The sequence below is a fragment of the Pleuronectes platessa genome, chromosome 7 (genome assembly GCF_947347685.1).
Source record: "Pleuronectes platessa chromosome 7, fPlePla1.1, whole genome shotgun sequence".
Classification (NCBI taxonomy): Eukaryota; Metazoa; Chordata; class Actinopteri; order Pleuronectiformes; family Pleuronectidae; genus Pleuronectes; species Pleuronectes platessa.
In genome coordinates, this window is record NC_070632.1 from 17,077,219 (window position 1) to 17,095,165 (window position 17,947).

General features: G+C 44.0%; 1 protein-coding gene across 1 annotated transcript in view; it reads left to right on the forward strand.

The window, feature by feature from the left end:
• Positions 1 to 17,947, forward strand: part of reln (reelin) — a 97,472-nt gene that overhangs the window by 46,465 nt on the left and 33,060 nt on the right. Inside the window, exons 4-11 of the mRNA XM_053427803.1 lie at positions 3,249 to 3,319; positions 10,390 to 10,422; positions 10,537 to 10,615; positions 10,746 to 10,842; positions 12,391 to 12,442; positions 14,344 to 14,452; positions 15,214 to 15,454; positions 15,629 to 15,774. Coding sequence (XP_053283778.1) covers positions 3,249 to 3,319; positions 10,390 to 10,422; positions 10,537 to 10,615; positions 10,746 to 10,842; positions 12,391 to 12,442; positions 14,344 to 14,452; positions 15,214 to 15,454; positions 15,629 to 15,774 — 828 coding nt within the window. The remainder of the gene's footprint in view (positions 1 to 3,248; positions 3,320 to 10,389; positions 10,423 to 10,536; positions 10,616 to 10,745; positions 10,843 to 12,390; positions 12,443 to 14,343; positions 14,453 to 15,213; positions 15,455 to 15,628; positions 15,775 to 17,947) is intronic.

Consider the following 17,947-nt stretch of genomic DNA (forward strand, 5'->3'; position numbering starts at 1 on the left):
TTCAAAGCTTCTCCAACTCAGTTTCCTGGGTCATATTTCACTGTCTCACATGAAACAACACACCCTGACCATTTGAATGCAGGGCAAATGTGTGAATACAGCATGTTCCCACTATTATCATCCCTGCAGGGTTTGTGTTTCCTACCTGACATGGTAGAGAGCTGCTCTCCCAGAGGTGTGTGTCTTCCATGTGTGTATAATACGTGTGCGAGGTCAAATTAGCTTCCTGATAGAGACCCCCGTCCCCTCGTCACTTTACAGAATCTGTTGAGTGAACTCGAGCTCCGACCGTGTTTAGTAAATATTTAAGGGCCTTGTTCCTACATCCCCTCCCGCTGTTCTTTACCAACCATCTTTTATTCATAAATACCAAACTCAAATGAGTTTCCAGACAATTCTGAAATATGAGTGTAATTATGTATGTTTTCTCCCCCAGCTCCGCACATGCACTGGAGCTCTTTACTAATTGATGAGGGCCACTTTTCATTATTTATGAGCTGAAATGAACGTGTAAATGCCTCAGCACCCATAAAGCGGCTGAGTCTGCGTGGTGCACGGGCCAGATGAGGGTAGAGTTAGGGAGTTGCAAGGAGAAATCTAACGGTCTGTTAAAAGTCTTTGTTATGGTCGTGACGACCTATTGCCAATTCACTCATTTCTCTGTCGTCCATCACTCTGCACACTGCACATCACACACATCACACTGCAGGCACAGCTGTCAGGCCATTTGGGGTTCAGTATATTGCCCAAGCACACCTCAGCTTGCGACCTTGTGGTTAGTGGATGGCCCGCTCCACCACCTGGGCCACAGCCACCTCATCCTTAAGAAGGAGTGACAAGGAAGCAGGAGATGGACAGAGTGTGTAAAATGAAGTTGGGGCTCACTAATTCCGGCCACTACATCAAATCTTTGCCTGTTCTTAATCCTCTCCTCCCGTTCATCTGTATTGTAATTTATAGTATTCACCGGGTGTGGTGCAACACACTAAAATTGTCTGGATCTCTCCCACAAAAGTGGTCATGCAGTGAATTTGAAATTGCGATGAGGTTACCCGGAGCTCTATTGGTTCCGCTTAGATAATAGAAATGTTGTGTAATGTCTGTGGATCCTGGGAATACCCTGAACACTGAGACAACAGTGCGTTAGGAACACAAGTGTGTCCTTACATGGCAGAGACCAAGTGAAAGACCTTTTTTTCCCACACATGCTCCTTGAAGGGGCATTTCTCACTGCATGTGGGTGGGAGGCAGAGCTCTGTGTCAGCACGTGTGTGTTTTTAGTGCGAGGTGGCTCAGATTTACTGGCCACGGATGATGCTCATCATTAATACCAAAGCCAAATTGCAACATTAAAATGGTCTGCGTGCCAGACAGAGGAGACAAGACTCCCGCCCGCTGCGCTCCACTCCCCTCATGGACGGTAACGCTGCGTGCAGTCCGCAAGGAAACCATCGCAGCTCTGATATTTATCCTCTTTATATTTTTGACGTCAATCCCGCTCCAACTGCTCCCCCTCTGTGTATTGTTGGAAAATTGGGAAAATTCAGATCAAACTGCACAAGTGGTGCAATAGAGCTTTTACAGGTCAGCTAAAAGTGTAGTGCTGTCTCCTCTTGTCTCATTCATTGGGCTGTTTCTACACCGACCATTTTGCTGCTGCCACTAGACTCCGAGTTACAAAGGGCTCTAAAACTTTATTATTTTTTCCAATAACTCATTTCAAGGACTTTGAGAGTTGCTGCTTCTTTCAAACCCAGTCATATTTTCCTCCTCTCCTTCGTTCTCGCTCTTGTTTTAATGATATTTTATTCTACATTTTTATTTTATGACTATTTTCCCCTATTTTTACAGGAACATTATAACAAGTAGTGATTCATAGGAAGTTAGCTAGTTAACCCATTTTCGGGAGCAGGGCCAAGCCTCAACAGCACCATCACCTGTCAAACCTACACATACCTGGTCAACCAATCACACTGTGACCTTCATCCATTCACCGTTCTACCTTATCCCTACCTCTGCCCGTCTATACCCAGATTCATTCACCCTCCATTCCTAATCCCAACCCTCAACCTCTTCATCCTCCTTGCCTAATCACTACCCTCAACCCCTTCATCCTCCTTTCCTACTCACTACCCTCAACCCCTTCGCCCTCCCTCGCTCATCCCTACCTTCATCCGCTCGACCTCCTATCCTCATTCATTCATCCTCTTTTCCTAATCCCTACCCAAATCCCTTCACCCTCCTTTCCTCATCCCTACCCAAATCCATTCATCCTTCTTCCCTCATCCATTCATCCTACTTCCCTCCCGTGCGTACCTCTCGCATTTTATGTTTGAAATACAATATAGGTATGCGTAATGAGCTTGGGTCCGATAATCTTTCCTCAACGTCCTATATTTCCATTCAAACCTTCAAATCACATTGTTGAGTTGTGGTTCTTGCTATAGTAATATGTTGATATTTATCATTATTACAACTGTGGCAGCAGCTTCTTCAGTATGCACATTTCCCACCATTGTTCTGGTTTTGCCTATGAGCGCAGATCTCTTTCCACACGGCCGCAGCACAGTGGAGCACGTCTCGCTTGTCTGTGTAAAAGATCCCACTGCACTCTGAGCCATTTCACCCTCTTAGATTTTTAAAGATCTCTCCATTTTCAAATGAATAATGCATTTCTCGGCCACCGGAAGGATTTCACATTACATTCCATACATAGGCAGTAGCACGCAACATAGACTACAGTTAGATTTACACTGCCTTGCGTGAGGAGAGTATAGTGGTGTAGGGGACAGATGATGATGTAGGAAGATATATTTTTTTTACTGTGTGGGGATGTTGTAATGTCGTTAATGCAGCAATGATGTGAATGAGGAAATATTTCAATATGTGAATAATAAAGGGACAATTATCCTCTTAGCCAGAGGAAATGAAGTAATAGAGGGACCTCCGACTTTGCTCACATGTCAACATCATCCGCTCCCACACATCCTCAGAGAAACTGGTTGATCTGGGGGGGTGTTTCTTGCTGTTTTTATCTCACATCATAATGAACTTCAGCAAATGTCCTCTGATGGAGCACATTTTAGTGGGTTTTAGTGGGAAATGATGCCATCTGTGCTGGATTAATCTGCACATATTGAGGACAGACCAGTTAACTTTGGCGGTGGCGCTGTTTGTGCTGGTGTCAACGATCCGTCTCTCCTCGTCGTTCCTCTCCTGACATCCCACTTTTTCTTTCTCTTCCTCAGCGCCACAGCAACACATCGAGGACAGATCCTTTTCAAGGATGCTCTGGCCCAGCAGCTCTGTGAGCAGGGAGGTGAGTCGACGAACACGCATCGCTCTTCCCCCCTCTATGAACCACGCGTGTGAATGTATTGCACTTGACAGGCAGATATATTCACACCTTCACAGAAACATACATGTTCGAGCCCACATGTGCACCTGCCCCCTACTTACCTCCTATTACCGTCAACATTATGCATATTATGAGTGTTCTGGATGACTTAGTGGCATGTTTGATATGCTGCTTCTTCATGAAAGTGGCATTGCAGCACTTCTTGGCTCTTTTTCTCCCTAATGATGCAGCCAGAGCCAGAGATATTTGGATGTCCTATATTGCCAGCTTAATTTCAGCTTATGCTAAACTCAGCTTTTTCCCCTCATCTCTCCCTCCCTCCCTCTCTCTCTCTCTCTCTCTCTCTCTCTCTCTCTCTCTCTCTCTCTCTCTCTCTCTCTCTCTCTCTCTCTCTCTCTCTCTCTCTCTCTGTCGGAGATTTACGCTTTATGGCCAACACTTCTTACATCCACTTTCTGTGACAGCCTTAAGTAGCTATTGACAGACAGCGCAGTTCCACTCCGCATGCTGAGTGTGTATAATTGCTTGTTTACAGGAAAGAAACCTCCTCCTCCCTTAAGAACTCCTCCCTGTAGATCAAATTTGACTTTAAGGCTGAAAGTGGAATAGACAATCAACTAGTTTTTTTTTTTGGGGGGGGATTTCTACATTAAAATATACTTAGTCTTCATTAGAAAAATAATAGTATCTCTGTGGCTAGTCTCTGGGGCCTCTTTAAAAGTAGTTTGACCCCTAGCAGGTCATGTGAGACGCCACCCCTGCACACGCCAGACAGAGTGCTCAACTTGATAGCTCTATGCTACTTGGAAAAGAGCCCTCAGTCAGGCCTGGAAGAGTGACAGAGAGTTAGTGACAAGGCTTCTCTCTTCTGTTTCCTTGCTCGAGAGCTCATCCTCTCACCACCACTGACACATTGCCCGGATCTTGTTCCTCTGCACAGGAACCAATCCGAAGCCAACAACAGTCACTTTAGTTGTTTATTGCCAAGGCCCCGCAGTATCACACTAGCAGACCACTTCTACTCACAGCAGACAAATGAAAAAGCCAAGACTTAGAGGTTAAAAGGCCTCAGGGGACTTGAGCTGTGAATGGGAATTGGCAGAGAACATGCAGTGAAGTCAAGTAAAAAACATTTCTGGAGTGAACGAGGTATGGTGGAAAATGTGGGAAGTGGCGAGGCGTATAAAGACCTGACTGTCATAAGGGATCCACAATTACAGGTCAAATGTCTCGAGTGAGTCAATGTGAGAATACAACAAGAAAATTATAAAAATATTCACAGTAAGCGAGTGGGCGCTTGGATGACATTTCTAACATGCAATGAATGTTAAACTGATGAAAAAGAGAAGCCATTCATCTAGAAGATTTAGATGAAGATGTCCACTTGAGCAGATAATGAGATTTTTCCTGTTGTTGTGAAAGAGTCAGGACAATCTCCTGCTGGGTTCTTCATATGTGAAAGGAAAACTCAATTAAATGTCCAGAACCAATTTTCCAGACATTTTCATGTGTAAAAAACAGCTATTGTCTCTTCGCTGCAGAAGAGGTGGGAGGTTGAAGGAAAAGAAAAGATGGGATGATGAGATAGTGTTAATGAGAAACTTGAAGGTCATTAATTGCTGTTGATTTGAGTGGAGGATAGAGGTAATGTGGTGATTAAACATCATTAACCTACAACAGTGCTGAAAGAGTAGATGTGAGTGGACGGCCGACCTTGTTCTAGGCTTATTCCTTTGATGGCCAGCAACACAACACTCGCTCCGTTGCCGGAATACACCAGAAAATCTGAATTACAAATGAAAGATGAACATGCTGCAGGCAACATAAGGCAAAAAGAGACGATGATAGAAAGGAGCGAACAGACACTGGAATGAGTCTGATCATTTCTGGTCTCTGGTGGATTGTCAGTTTCTCGTTTCCTCCTCCAGAACCAAAACCTGCAGCTTCAATAAACCAGTGCAGATTTAAAAACTCATGAAATTGGAGAAGGCTCCTGACATTTAATGAAACTTGAGAATGAATACTGGGCTGTGGTAAGACCACTCTCTCACTGAATAAAGAAGGGTGATAATGCAGAAACTAACTATTATAATTGTTATAATTCCCTCAACAAAGTCAGACTATCCAGCCGGTGAGGTAGAGGCCTGCAGAAGTTTCCCTTCTAGCAGGATCAAACAAGTTACAGTCCAGAACTCAGCCGCAGAGTGGCAGCGAGAGTGCATGCTGCTCAAATCTAGTTATTAGCATTCAAAGTTGAATGTAAGACCCGGGACCGGCTCAAGCCACTTCAGAAGTACATATTCTCAAGACTCAAGCTTTGAAGAGGAGGAGGAATGAAAGCTATCTAAAGCAGGGTTATCATCCATGGACGGGAAGGAGGGAGAGAAACAGAGGGTAGGCTCCTCAAATAAGAAGGCAATCGGGGGTTGATCAGCCAGGGTGAAGACTTTAAGAAAAATTGGACAGATTAGCGGCGGAGCTTGGAGAAAAGACGGTAACAGTGGAGTGTGAGTCTGAGCTTAGAATGATAAAGAGGTGGAGGGAGGCAGAGATCGTCCAATTAAATTCTAATGTAAATAAGAGATTTAAGGATAAAGATGGAAGAGGAGAGATATACTGTAAGTCTTTGACTTTGCTTCTCAGAAACAGAACGCCACCTTTTAAGTTCACTAGCACAGGTGTTTGTATCTAAAGCCCTTTTGCCAGTGTTCAGTACAACAGAGTAGTTTGAAGCAACAATCATTACATTGCCAAATTGTTTGCACAGGCTCCTGGAAGTGATTTAAATGTATAACAACAGACAGACTGGAGGATGAAACAGAAGAACATTTCCCCCCCTACTGAGAGACCATAAAAAATACTTAATAAGCCCACACGAGAGGAGCCAAGTCAGGGATGAGGAGAGGAAGGGGTTCATGAGGAAAAGGGGTTCATGTGCTGAAGGGCGGAGTCGGTGGTTGTGGGTGTTGAATGGCACTGCAGGCCGTCCATCAGCTCTATCACCTGACAGCGTGGCCAGCAGTCGCGGCTTCCTGCCCAGCATCGCCAGCTCCGCTCATTTCCAGCGCGGGAATAAATCAGGCCTTTATGGGCCTGGCTGAGTGCGCTGCACCTCAGATGGATTATTAAAGGCACATATAACTCAAAGAGGCCACTGCTCCCTGAGGGACGCCTGATCACAACGTAACAGAGCGGGACGGGTGGCCTCCACTCTCCTACCTCAGCGGCACCCACCCAGTCTAAACACCAGCGCGCCTGCCATCGCTCACCAGCAAGAAACCTTGAGACCTCAGTCGTCAATATCTCATCCTGACTGTCTCCCCAAGTAATATTTTCTACCCTTTTTTCCTGTCTCTCTTCCCAGTCTACATGTCTGTCCTCCTGCTACTAAAATCCTTCCTCTTACTTGCTTGTGTAGTTTCTCCCCATCTCTGACATACAGAAACCAGGATATATTTCTAAGTGTCGAAGAAATAAAGACAGGAAGCCAAAAGATTGTGCACAAAATAATAGGTTTCGTCTTTACCTTGTTGTTACCTTAAAAACAAGAGTTAGAAAAGGCAGCAGAGAAATATTACATCTTTGCCGGCTTCCTCTCCCTCACCTGTAATTATTATAAAGATGCCAATCAGTTGAGGGCCCGACTTCTCAATAAGTGTAGTGAAGTGGGTGAAAATCTGACCTTGGAGAACCCCTCTCTTTACAGCCATTGCAGAAGAAAAACAACAGCATCTTGCTTCCTGGTGAGTCAGTAATTGCAACCGTCAGTTGGACGGGAGCGACTCGACTTCAAACGCAGTCCACATTGCGAAGGATGTGAGTCAGACAGAGGGGAGAAAGAGCGAAAAGAGAGGAGGACGAGGGAGATCGGAAGAGTGGGTATGGTTTACAGGGTGGGTGAAACAGGAAAAGGAGGAGAGAGAGAGGAGATTAGAGCAGGAAGATGGAGAGAAGAGGGGGGAGAAGATTTAACATGACTTGTGCCCTGCGCTCTTTGTGCTGAGACGTCTGAGTCTGCCAAAGCTTATGCTCGTTTAGTCCCCACCCGGATCACCTCAACCCTGCTCATCAGCACCCAACTGATTTCAGTCATGGTGGAGTTTACTGAGAACCCCCTCTCTTTGTTGCTCTGTTTATGCGCGTGCATTTGTGTGCGTGTGCATAGCAGAGAAATAGCAAAAATGGGGTAGGGGCATCTGTGTGTATGTGTGTATTTCTGCGAGTGTGTGTGTGTGTGTGTGTGTGTGTGTGTGTGTCCCACTGCATGCTTGTGAGTATAAGCCCCGGCCAGGGAGATACAGGCATTAGCAGAGATGAGCCGCTAATAGAGGAGGCAGTAATTGAAGTCTTTAAGAAAGTGAGAGGGGATTAATCCAAGTGAAATGAGCGCCACAGTCTGCTCCCGATGCGCAGAGGGCTTCGGCAAAGGAGAGACAGGAAGGGTGTGGATGGAGGGGTGGGCAGCGGGGAGAGATTGGGAGGAAAGTGCGAGAGGCAGCAGGAGAGTGCGATGAAGCACATAGAAAGAAAACTGTAAATGAGGCCTTTTTGGAAGCTTGAGGGGATTATCCAACACCCCCCCTCTACCAAAAAATCTTCTGGGCCTTTCTCCAGCCAAATGGCCTCACTAAGAGGAGCGACGACTTAGAAGGGTTTGTTGAGACTGTAGAGAGCAGAATATCAACCAAGCATTTATGTCAGAGAGAGAAGGTGGATTACCAGAATGAGTGATAGTGCACGCTCTCTTTTCAGGTCCAGTTTGTATCACCAACCCATGCTAACGTAAACTGAGCCAAACATTTTATGTTCTGGTTTTATAATTGCTTAATGGAGATAAACCCCAAGAAAGAGAGTTTCACATACTTGAATTGATAGCTCCTCTAAACATGTTTTGAATCACAGCAGGATTATAAGGGGGAGGAAGGGATGGAGAGAGAGAGAGAGAGGGGGGGGGGAGGGAGGGAGGGAGGAGGCCTTTTGATCTGCTTTTAATGGGCTTCATCGTCAAGCCTGAGCCACAGCCGTGGAGTGGAGCGTCAGGGCCCACCAGAGCAGCAGCAGAGCAGTTGCACCCTCTGAACCACCCAGCTCTGTCACACAGGCCACTAAGACTCCAACTTCTACAGTGAGCGTGAAATTTAACCACCGCCCCGTGCATTGTGAACCCTTTTCTAAGAGCCCAGCATTAAGATCCACGAGGGGAGAAATTAGTGCAGCTAACTATCACCGAAGCTTGAGCTCAAAGTTTGCAGAGCCATTACCAGAGTACCAAACCCTTTTTCAATAATCCCACCTTATTTTTAGGATTTCCGTTCTGTTGTTTAGGGGGGGATCAGAGGAATCATTGAGAACCGCTCTAAGGTTTGAAAGAGATTCTTAAGTAACTTAAAATGACACTTTGGAATGAGTCCTCAGTGTGTTATCGCAGTGATTCTTATCAGGGGGGCAGGCTCATCCTGGATGGAGAACACTGTGGCAGATTATCCTTCTCTTCAGTCTTTTCAAACACCTCACCTACCACAGCAAAGTAGAGAGGCTCACAGCGGCTGAAGGGTGACATGTTCACTGAGGTCAAAGCTACGGCACCGCTCGACAGTGATTGAGCTTAAAATAAAAATGACTTAGATTCCCTAATATGAATATCTGGATATTTGATCTACAAGATAAAACAACTGTGATTAAGCTTTCTGCTTCATCTTCTCAGAGACCAAATCTGAAATATCACAATAAAGTTCTGCACCTGATGCAACTGGCATCACATATATTTGACCAGTATTGGACATACTAATAAATAGTTTCTTGATTCATTTATTGTTAAAATAAGGCCCTTCAACGGTGACGCAGATAAAAAAGGAAATATCAAATACTTCGGCCCGACTATTCAAAATATGCATGATGCAATTTAGAGACTAAAACATGAATCAACAGATGGAATAAACATCAATATAAAGATACAACCCAGGTGCTTCTTTTATTTAATAAAAAAAAAGCTTGATATACAATGGTGAAATATTGATAAAGAGAGGAGAGCCTGTTTGGTTCAGGAACTCTGTCACAACCACAGGATGTATTTCAGGATGTCGTCAGATAATTTGAAGAACTGCTGCAAAAACTGGCATCAAGGTCAAAGTTTTTTCTTATGTAATAATTTGAAAAAGGTCCCTTTGCTTTAGAAACAGTCCGAGCTGTGCACATCTGGTTCATTCATCAGGGGTTAGTCTCCTGTTGCTTCATCATAGCAACATCATGTCCTTTGAAAGACAAATATACTGTGAGCAGTCCAGGAGGAAGTTGTGCTACTTTTGCTTCATACGGTGATGTTGTCAACAAAATGCATTCTGATAGTATGTGGTGTATATATTCAGGAAGCAAAACCACATGCCGCTCAGTGAAATTTCATCACTGAATACAAGTTTGAAAAATAATCAAATGCAAATGAATCGCTGTGCCAGGCCTTTGAAGCTCACTTTGTTCAACCTCCTCCATCTTTTTAGGCACAAACACTCTAAGGAAGTTTGCTCAAACGTGAATGCCGACTCTTTTGCAAAGTGTTTTTAGTAAGTTAGCTCCAAAGTAAGACCACTGTTTTTCCTTTTTTAATACCTTTGTTTGATTAATTTAGTCTTAACACTCACTACACCCTCTGTTCACCTCCCTCCACATCTCAGAACTGTGTATCCCCCAGGAGAGACTGATGGTTGAGTCTGTTAGCGAGGCAATGGCCACAGATTACAGCTCACAGGCGCCCCTAGGGAGGATGGCGGTTAATTGGCATTGAACCGTTAATCATGGCCGCCTGGTCTTTCATTACTGAGAGGAATTAACATCAGCAGCCAGGAGACTGCAGATGTGACGACGGGCCAGGTCACAGGGAAAGTTTGTTTCACTCAGAGATGATTTTAGAGTGGGACCATATCCCTGCAGCTAAGACATGTTACTCACAATGCAAAGCTGCAGAGGTATGAAAAGTTGTAGTGTGTGCGTTTCCTGTGTTACTTTACTCACCTGTACTCTCGTCTTCTCTGTTTCAGCTCCAACCGAGTCCCCACTGAGACCAAGTCTTGGTGAGTCTACGTTTCATTGCATACTCTAATTTATGTGTTAATTTCAACATGTAATTACCAGTTATCATACAGATTGTGTCTAACTGTGAGCATATGGTGTATGTGTGTGTTTAGTGGAGCTAAACGGTAAACATGCTGTGCTGCGTGACGACTTTGACTCCAACCTCCAAGCAGAGCTGGACCCCAGCATCTGGTATGTGAAAAGGTTTCCTGTAAACCAAGGGTGCAGTCACCAACTACTTCTCCTTTTATCATAACTTAGTCTTAGATTTCTTCTTTTCCTCCTCCTAATTCTTCTCATCTCTTCTTCTTCTTCCCCTCAGGTCTGAGTGCAGTAACTGTGAGGTGGGAGAGCTGTGTGGTGTGCTGATGCACGGCAGAGCGGTCACGTTCTGTGAGCCCTTCGGAGAGCGAGAGCTGGTAACTACCACGTTTGACCACATTGCAACCACTTTACATTTTATGGCCCATTGACTGTACATCCAGCAACTAACCGCTCCGTAGCCACAGCCACCTCTGCAGTAAATCTTGTACTAGCTGTGACCACAGTAAAATGTAATGTTTAAACACACTTTACTTTACACTGTACAAAAATTCCCTGTTGAGCTCTTTTAACCAAGAATTTTATGATCTGGGTGAAGGGCTGGACATTTGTATGACCCTAAAAACAAAAGCATGGTGACTGTCCATTGCTGCAGCTCCTCTATTCAGCCTCTGTCTGAAACACTCACTTTTACCTCCTGTCAGTGTCTGCGCTCGCTTTCCCTGTCTTTAATAGGGGACATCACTGATTAGCTGCTATGTGTGCATCATGCAAATGTAAATATAATATCTGGAAATATCAGCTGGAGTACTGACTTAGAGCTTCAGGAGTTTTCTGTGGGAAAGAGTAACTCCCTTTACCACAGACTTTGTGTTTTTTAACTTTCCAGAACTTTTGTATACACAAAAAAACAATAACGCTAGAGGAAAGGGAAAACATGTCTCCTTTCATTCAAAAGTGCTGTGTTTGTGGCTGTTTATTACTTTTTGGCTTAACATGCAGTTTTAGCCAAAAACAATATTTCCAGTTGCTGCAGGACATAGAGGTTTATGAAAAAGAGGTAGACTGCTGTGTTTAAAAGTGAATGTGAAACCAGAGAGACAACAGGAGGGAAAATTGTACGATCATTTCACAGTAAAGTACAATAGTATCATGTATGAAGTGTGTTATATACACACAGCTAATGAAAGCTATTCATGCCCTTTGTGTGTCGTTATGAAGTTGATTTCAAACTGTTCACGCTGTAAGAGATGAGAGCCGGTCACCAACAGAGCAGCGTTCAGTGCCTCATGAATCTATTTACTTCTCTGATAAGCATTTGCTTTGTCTGTCACTGTTCCAAATGTTAGATGCCGCTTCCTGGCCGCTCTTCTGTCAAGTGCAACAAGCATGAACATCCGGAAACACAGAAACGTTTACACACGGGCAGTCGCCAATAAAACAGCTCCAGCTATCAGAGCACACACATCCAAGCATTCACAAACATTCTGTTTACTCTCTCTCTCTCTCTCTCTCTCTCACAGCCTCACATATTTTTATTTTTATAGAGAGACAAAAATACAGTAACAGATATAGAGACGGATTAACCACAATGGACTTTTTATTCTATATCGTAAATTTACATGATGAAAATGTTTGTACTCCTCTGCAGTGTTTAAGGTTGCGACATTTAATGCAGTGATACAGACGTGAAAAGTTGAATATCCTTGACTCCATTATTAGATGAGGCCCGATAACATTAACTCAAACAGAGGAAGTCAGTGAATCTGTGCTGTTCGGCTCTCAGCACAGAGCACACTTTACTACTTAAGTGTTACAAATCTCAATTCGCCTTCTTTCCCCTGAGTTATAAGTCGATATTGTTTCAATCTTTACAGAGATTGAATTATTTGTTGGTGACACATTTATTGCTGTATCTTCCCCAGACAACTGTTCCTCTGAACACCAGCACAGCCTCAGTCCTGCAGTTTGCCCTGGGTGAGTATTTTATCTCCACATGCACTGCGAACATCACTACACGAACACCTCGTTTCCACAGAGCTTCCACAACTACGATGAACTCGAACATGAACATGAAATGTGTCCCCTCTGGTATTTTATGCCTCCATGTATGTTGAAATTGGACGTATGCTGTGGATTTCTAACATGCACTTTTATGCCACAGGAAGTTAGCATAAAATGAATTAGCTAAGAGGCTAATCTCTTTACATAGATTCTATAAATGAATATGCAGAATATGTGTAATATATGCAGAGATTTGCTAAAATGTTTCCCTATAACATCTACAAAAAGTATCGCTGTTTGTGTTTTGCCTGAATACTCCCTGTCCAAAGTGCAAATACCAAAATATTGACCGTTGCCCCAGAGACAAATTTGTCATCAGCCAATACCGAGCTCTGAGATTGCCAAGAGACTAATTCAAGTCAGATGTTTGTCGTTGCTTTTACAAAAACTGGGTAATTGTATAATTAAATATAAACTTATTCAGCCGGTTTAACACATTGTGAATTTCAATAATTGTATATTACTACAAAAAATGTAAATGAAGTTAAATAAATGTGCAAGAGTTAATTATTCATTTTGATTTGTATATGTAAATAGATATATTATTAGTAATAAAATTGACACAAACAATCTGTTTAACCAACAATCTGAAAGTTAAATATTTTGTACCAATATTGCTCCAGGTTCACATTCCACAAAGCCTTACAGTAGCATCTCAGCAGTGTCCATATCTGTCTGTATTACAGGGACAAAAACGACTGTGTAAATGAGGCGTGAGGCAGATTTTGTGGAACAGACAGATATGTATGAGACATCTTAAACCCTGTTCACATATCTTCGCCCTGCCTGCAGCCATCTGAGCCGGGACAACAGATGTCTGTGTCATCCTCAGGCATCTCTTGCTCTGTTATATGTCAGTAAGCCAACTGGTACACAGGATGTTTCCGCGTAACGTTCCCTCTCTGTCTCACTCTTCTCTCTCCTCTCCTCCTATCACAAGAATGAATGATTTACAGTTTCTGGAAAGACACCCACAAGGCCATGGCAGAGTTTTTAGTGGTGTTGTATTTTTCATGTCCATTACATGCATCCGCCAGTTCTCATGGGAACTCGGCTGGAAAGAGGAGTACATACTGTATCAACAACTCCCAACAACCCTCTCACCATTCTCTCTACTTCCCAGTGTCTTTCTCCTGTCCTTTCATCTCTCTCTGTCTGTCCGTGCTTTGCAGGTGATTAATAGGAGTGTTTGTGGCGGTATAGTGTTGGGTATGGAGTGGTTCAGTAGAGCAGCACAATTTAGTGGTGGCAGGTTAATGCACAGCTGTATTCAGTGGGGATGGAACAGCACGGCAGGACACGGAGGAGACATGGACGCTGCACACAGTCAGCAGGGGGAGAGCGAGGGAGGGGAGAGTAAAGGTGGGGACTTGGGGATTTGCCTGCTTTGCCCATTAGCGACCTTTGACCCCAGCCTGCTCCCTCACCACATTTTAATGTGCAAAAATAGTCTGATCCAACCTAGAAATGCACAAGAATCTTCACATATTCACAAACTTATCCAGAGTTCACGGCCCTACAGCAGCACTCCCCCTCTGGTCGCCTCTGTCCAACCCGTTCACACTGACCCCGAACTTCTCTCAGACGTGTTAAGCTGCCGATCACTACGTTCCACTATGAAACCATTTAAACAGGAAATTTGGGAGCAATCAGTCAGAAGAGTCCATCTCGTTGTGCCTCGCTGCTCCTTGGGGCACACACAGGATCATTGCCCTGCTGATCAAATTCAATTGATGAGAAGAATTTAACTAGCTGACATATTGTAACTGTCATACACTGTGTGCCTGTCTTCTGTGTGTCTTCATGTTCCCCAGGTTCGGGCTCCTGTCGGTTCAGTTACTCAGACCCCAGCATTACTGTGTCGTACAGCCTCGGTGGTAACGCCAACTCCTCAGATGACTGGATCACACTGGAGAAGATCAGGTCTCTCTCCTCTTTTCCATTCTTCCTTTCCTCATCCGTCCCACAGTCCTTCCATCTGTTATGAACACCCACCTTCTCTCTTTTTCCCTCATTCACACCTCCCCCTCTCAATTTGTCAGTCGTCTCATGTTTGTGTCTGGAAGATCCCCCTGCTTCTCATCGCACTGTCCCTTCCTCTCCTTTTTGCTTTGTCAGCTCTCAGACAGAGACATAATGTAACAGACACTGTATTCTAACAACTATATTTAGCTGACTCTTGGTGCATGTGGTGCTTTCGTGGAAACACAGAAAACGACTCATAGGTTCAAAACATTAAATCACCTGCCGAGTCATTGCAAAACCTGGTTTGACAGCTCCCTAACATCTGAAACCAAAGCTTCTAGATCGCCCCCTGGTGGCTGGCTGCAGTAGAGGTCATAAGCCCTGCCTCTTCCATGTTAGTGGATGGGATATGAACCAAACAAAAATGACTGATCTAAGTGTCCATTTATCCTTTAAGTTAGGTTAAATTTGTTAAAGGATGTAAGACGCAAAATGGCAACATTCATATCTAGGATCTTTTGGCATCAATCCTGGATAGTTGGAGTGGAGACCTGTTGTTCATCTTAGTATAAAGTCAATGTTTTCAATCCATCATAGCGGAATGTAGTATCTGTTCATGTTCGGCTATTCAGCCTGATTTGACCAATTCATGATACAATTTACATTGAATACAACCACTATCCCCACATTCACTGAGACCCTCCATTTCTCTCTCCTAGAGCCCCCTCCAACAGCAGCACCGTCATCCACCTCCTTCCCATGCCACACCACTCAAGAGCTGAAGGCGTTCGTCTCCGATGGTCTCAGGAGGCCCCTCAGGGCCCTGAAGGCTACGAGTCCTGCTGGGGGATGGACAACATGCTCCTGGTCAACGCTGCTCACAGGGCCCCCCTCATGGAGGACAACTTAGACCCCCCAGACACTGCTAACTGGCTCTTCTTCCCTGGAGCTACCATCAAGGTATGCTGACATGTGGATGTCCTCCAGCCCTCTCATTATATATGCAGTTGACCAATGCCCAATGACCAGTGTTATTGATGAAAGTTGAATGAATGTCATTATCATGTAATGTTGTCAAGAATATTGATTTACATTTACATTGCATGTTTTAACGCCTGTGTTCTTATTGGCCAGCACTCCTGTCAGTCTGAGGGCAATGCTCTGTATTTCCATGGTGGTGAGGGCGTTGGCCACAGCTTCGCCTCCACCAGAGACATTGATCTGCACAGGGAAGAGGGAAGGAGCTACTGGGAGGAAGACTTTGAGAGCCTGCCATCAAAGTAAGTCAAGATAATACTCATATATAAACCATTAAGACCTAAGGCACCTTACAAAATCCCTGTAAAACTGATACATTGTTTGAAAACAACCACCTACAAAGAGTGTTTTCTGCAGAACTCTCAATATGTAAAAATATTTATATTGGCTTAGCATTTGAAGCAGATAAGAGACATTTACTAAAACATTTGACAGTTTAAATTTTCATGATAAATAATATCCTTCTTCCTAAAGTTCATGAACAGTTGGGACAAAAAACAATAAAGAGGGACAATTTTTTCCAGGTTAAGAGTGCTCCCACAATGTATTTTGCCTCTCCTGGGACTATTTCAATGAATAATAATGTATTTCAAGAGTCACAAATGATCAAATCAGTGGCGAACATTCGCCTCCCATTTGCTTGGAATCTTTGCACTTGACAGCGTGAATAAAAACCACAGTGATCGCAAGTTGAACTTTTGTGAACCTTGACCCACGATATTCACTTCATATTCACATATGTGCGACCGTGGAATAGGTCTAACTGGTCCCCACCCAGCTGTCTTGATCATCTCATATACATTTCGTTATGAATTGAATGAGTCACTGTATTTCTACTGCACCCTTCACAACCACAGGGTGTACATTAAAATAGAATGCCATAAAAGACAAAACAATTACAGGAGAAGGTCAAACTGGGTAATTAAAGCTGAGTATAACCACCGGATTAATACTTTATAAAAATGCCAGTCTATACAGATTTATCGTTTTTTTTTTAAAGGCTTTTAAAATTTGGCAGTGACTCAGCTGACCTGATGCTGAGGGGGAGTTTAGTCGACAGCAATGAAGTTAATGCAGTAAAACTGAAATTTGTTGCCAGAACTGAGGCGCTATCCTTTTATGGTGTTAAATGATGAAAATATATTACAAAACCAAACTATATAAGTTTGGAAAGGGAGAGTTGATGGAGAGGAACATCACCAGGTCCTCTGGGGTTCCTCTGGGTTCATATATACATGAGCTCTGACACCTGTCAATTGTCATATGTCAAGTATGCAACATGCAGTGTGTTGCGTCAAGCTCACACAGGTGAATGCCTCGACTCTGAATGCGGCAAAGACAGCGGCCCATCTGTTCAGAGTGCGACACACACACATATGCAAGCAAACACAAACACACAAATATACACCGGACAGCCAAAAAGCAAGGAAACCCTGTCAGAAGCACTGTGAGAGGTGGAGAGAGAATCGAGACGGATGATAGATCGTGTTTCTGCCTGAGAGTAATTAACGGGCCTCATGCACCAGGTCTGTCACTACATTTTCCATTAATGAGAAGGACCCTCGAACAAGAGTGTGTTTCCACAGTCCCCCTGTACCCTCACGCCTTCCCTGCAGCACGCCAACACGCTGCACCCGCATACTCTCTCCCCCGCCAGGTGTCACAGGCTGACACATGCGTGAAGTAAGCAGGAAAGGGTTTTATGGTGACGGCGCACACCCCTAAGTGTCATTTAACCCAACACCAGCTATGACAGAAGCACAGCAGCCTATACGCTGTATGACAGAGAACAGAGAGGAAGCAGTGGGGGGGAGAAGGAAGGAGAGGGAGGGGCAGAGGAACGCAGGAGAGGGCTGACACACTGAGTTAACTTCTGTCAGTGCTAATGAGGAGCCTCTCTCCGCTGTGCGCAAGTGTGCGTCTGCAGGTGTGTGTTCTTTATGCATCAGCTGTCTTTCCAGGTGAGTTATTCAGTATTTCTGGGATTGTGTGTTTGTTGGCCGGCAAGATGTGAATTCTGGCAACTGTTTCCTGACTTCAGTAATAGTCCAGAGGAGATGACGTTTAAAAGAGGCAATCTATGAACATAAGTGTTAATTAGGGTTGGGTATCGTTTTTTTGGGGGGGACACCAGTGCTAAATCAATACTTTAACAACAGTTCCCTTGTCTGAACAGTGCAAAAAAACACCAAGCAACCGTCGATAATTAGAAGATAGAGTATCAGAGAATAATACTTTTTTATTACTTAGGTTAATTGTTACTTGAAATAAAATAAAATAACTATTGATAATTTAAAGTATACTTTACTAACCTAACTACACTAATTTAACCCTTAACACAGATTGAGTGTTTAATACAGGAAATGACTCAAGATCCAACGCTCTTCATCAATTGTCTCGCCACCGTTGGGGCCT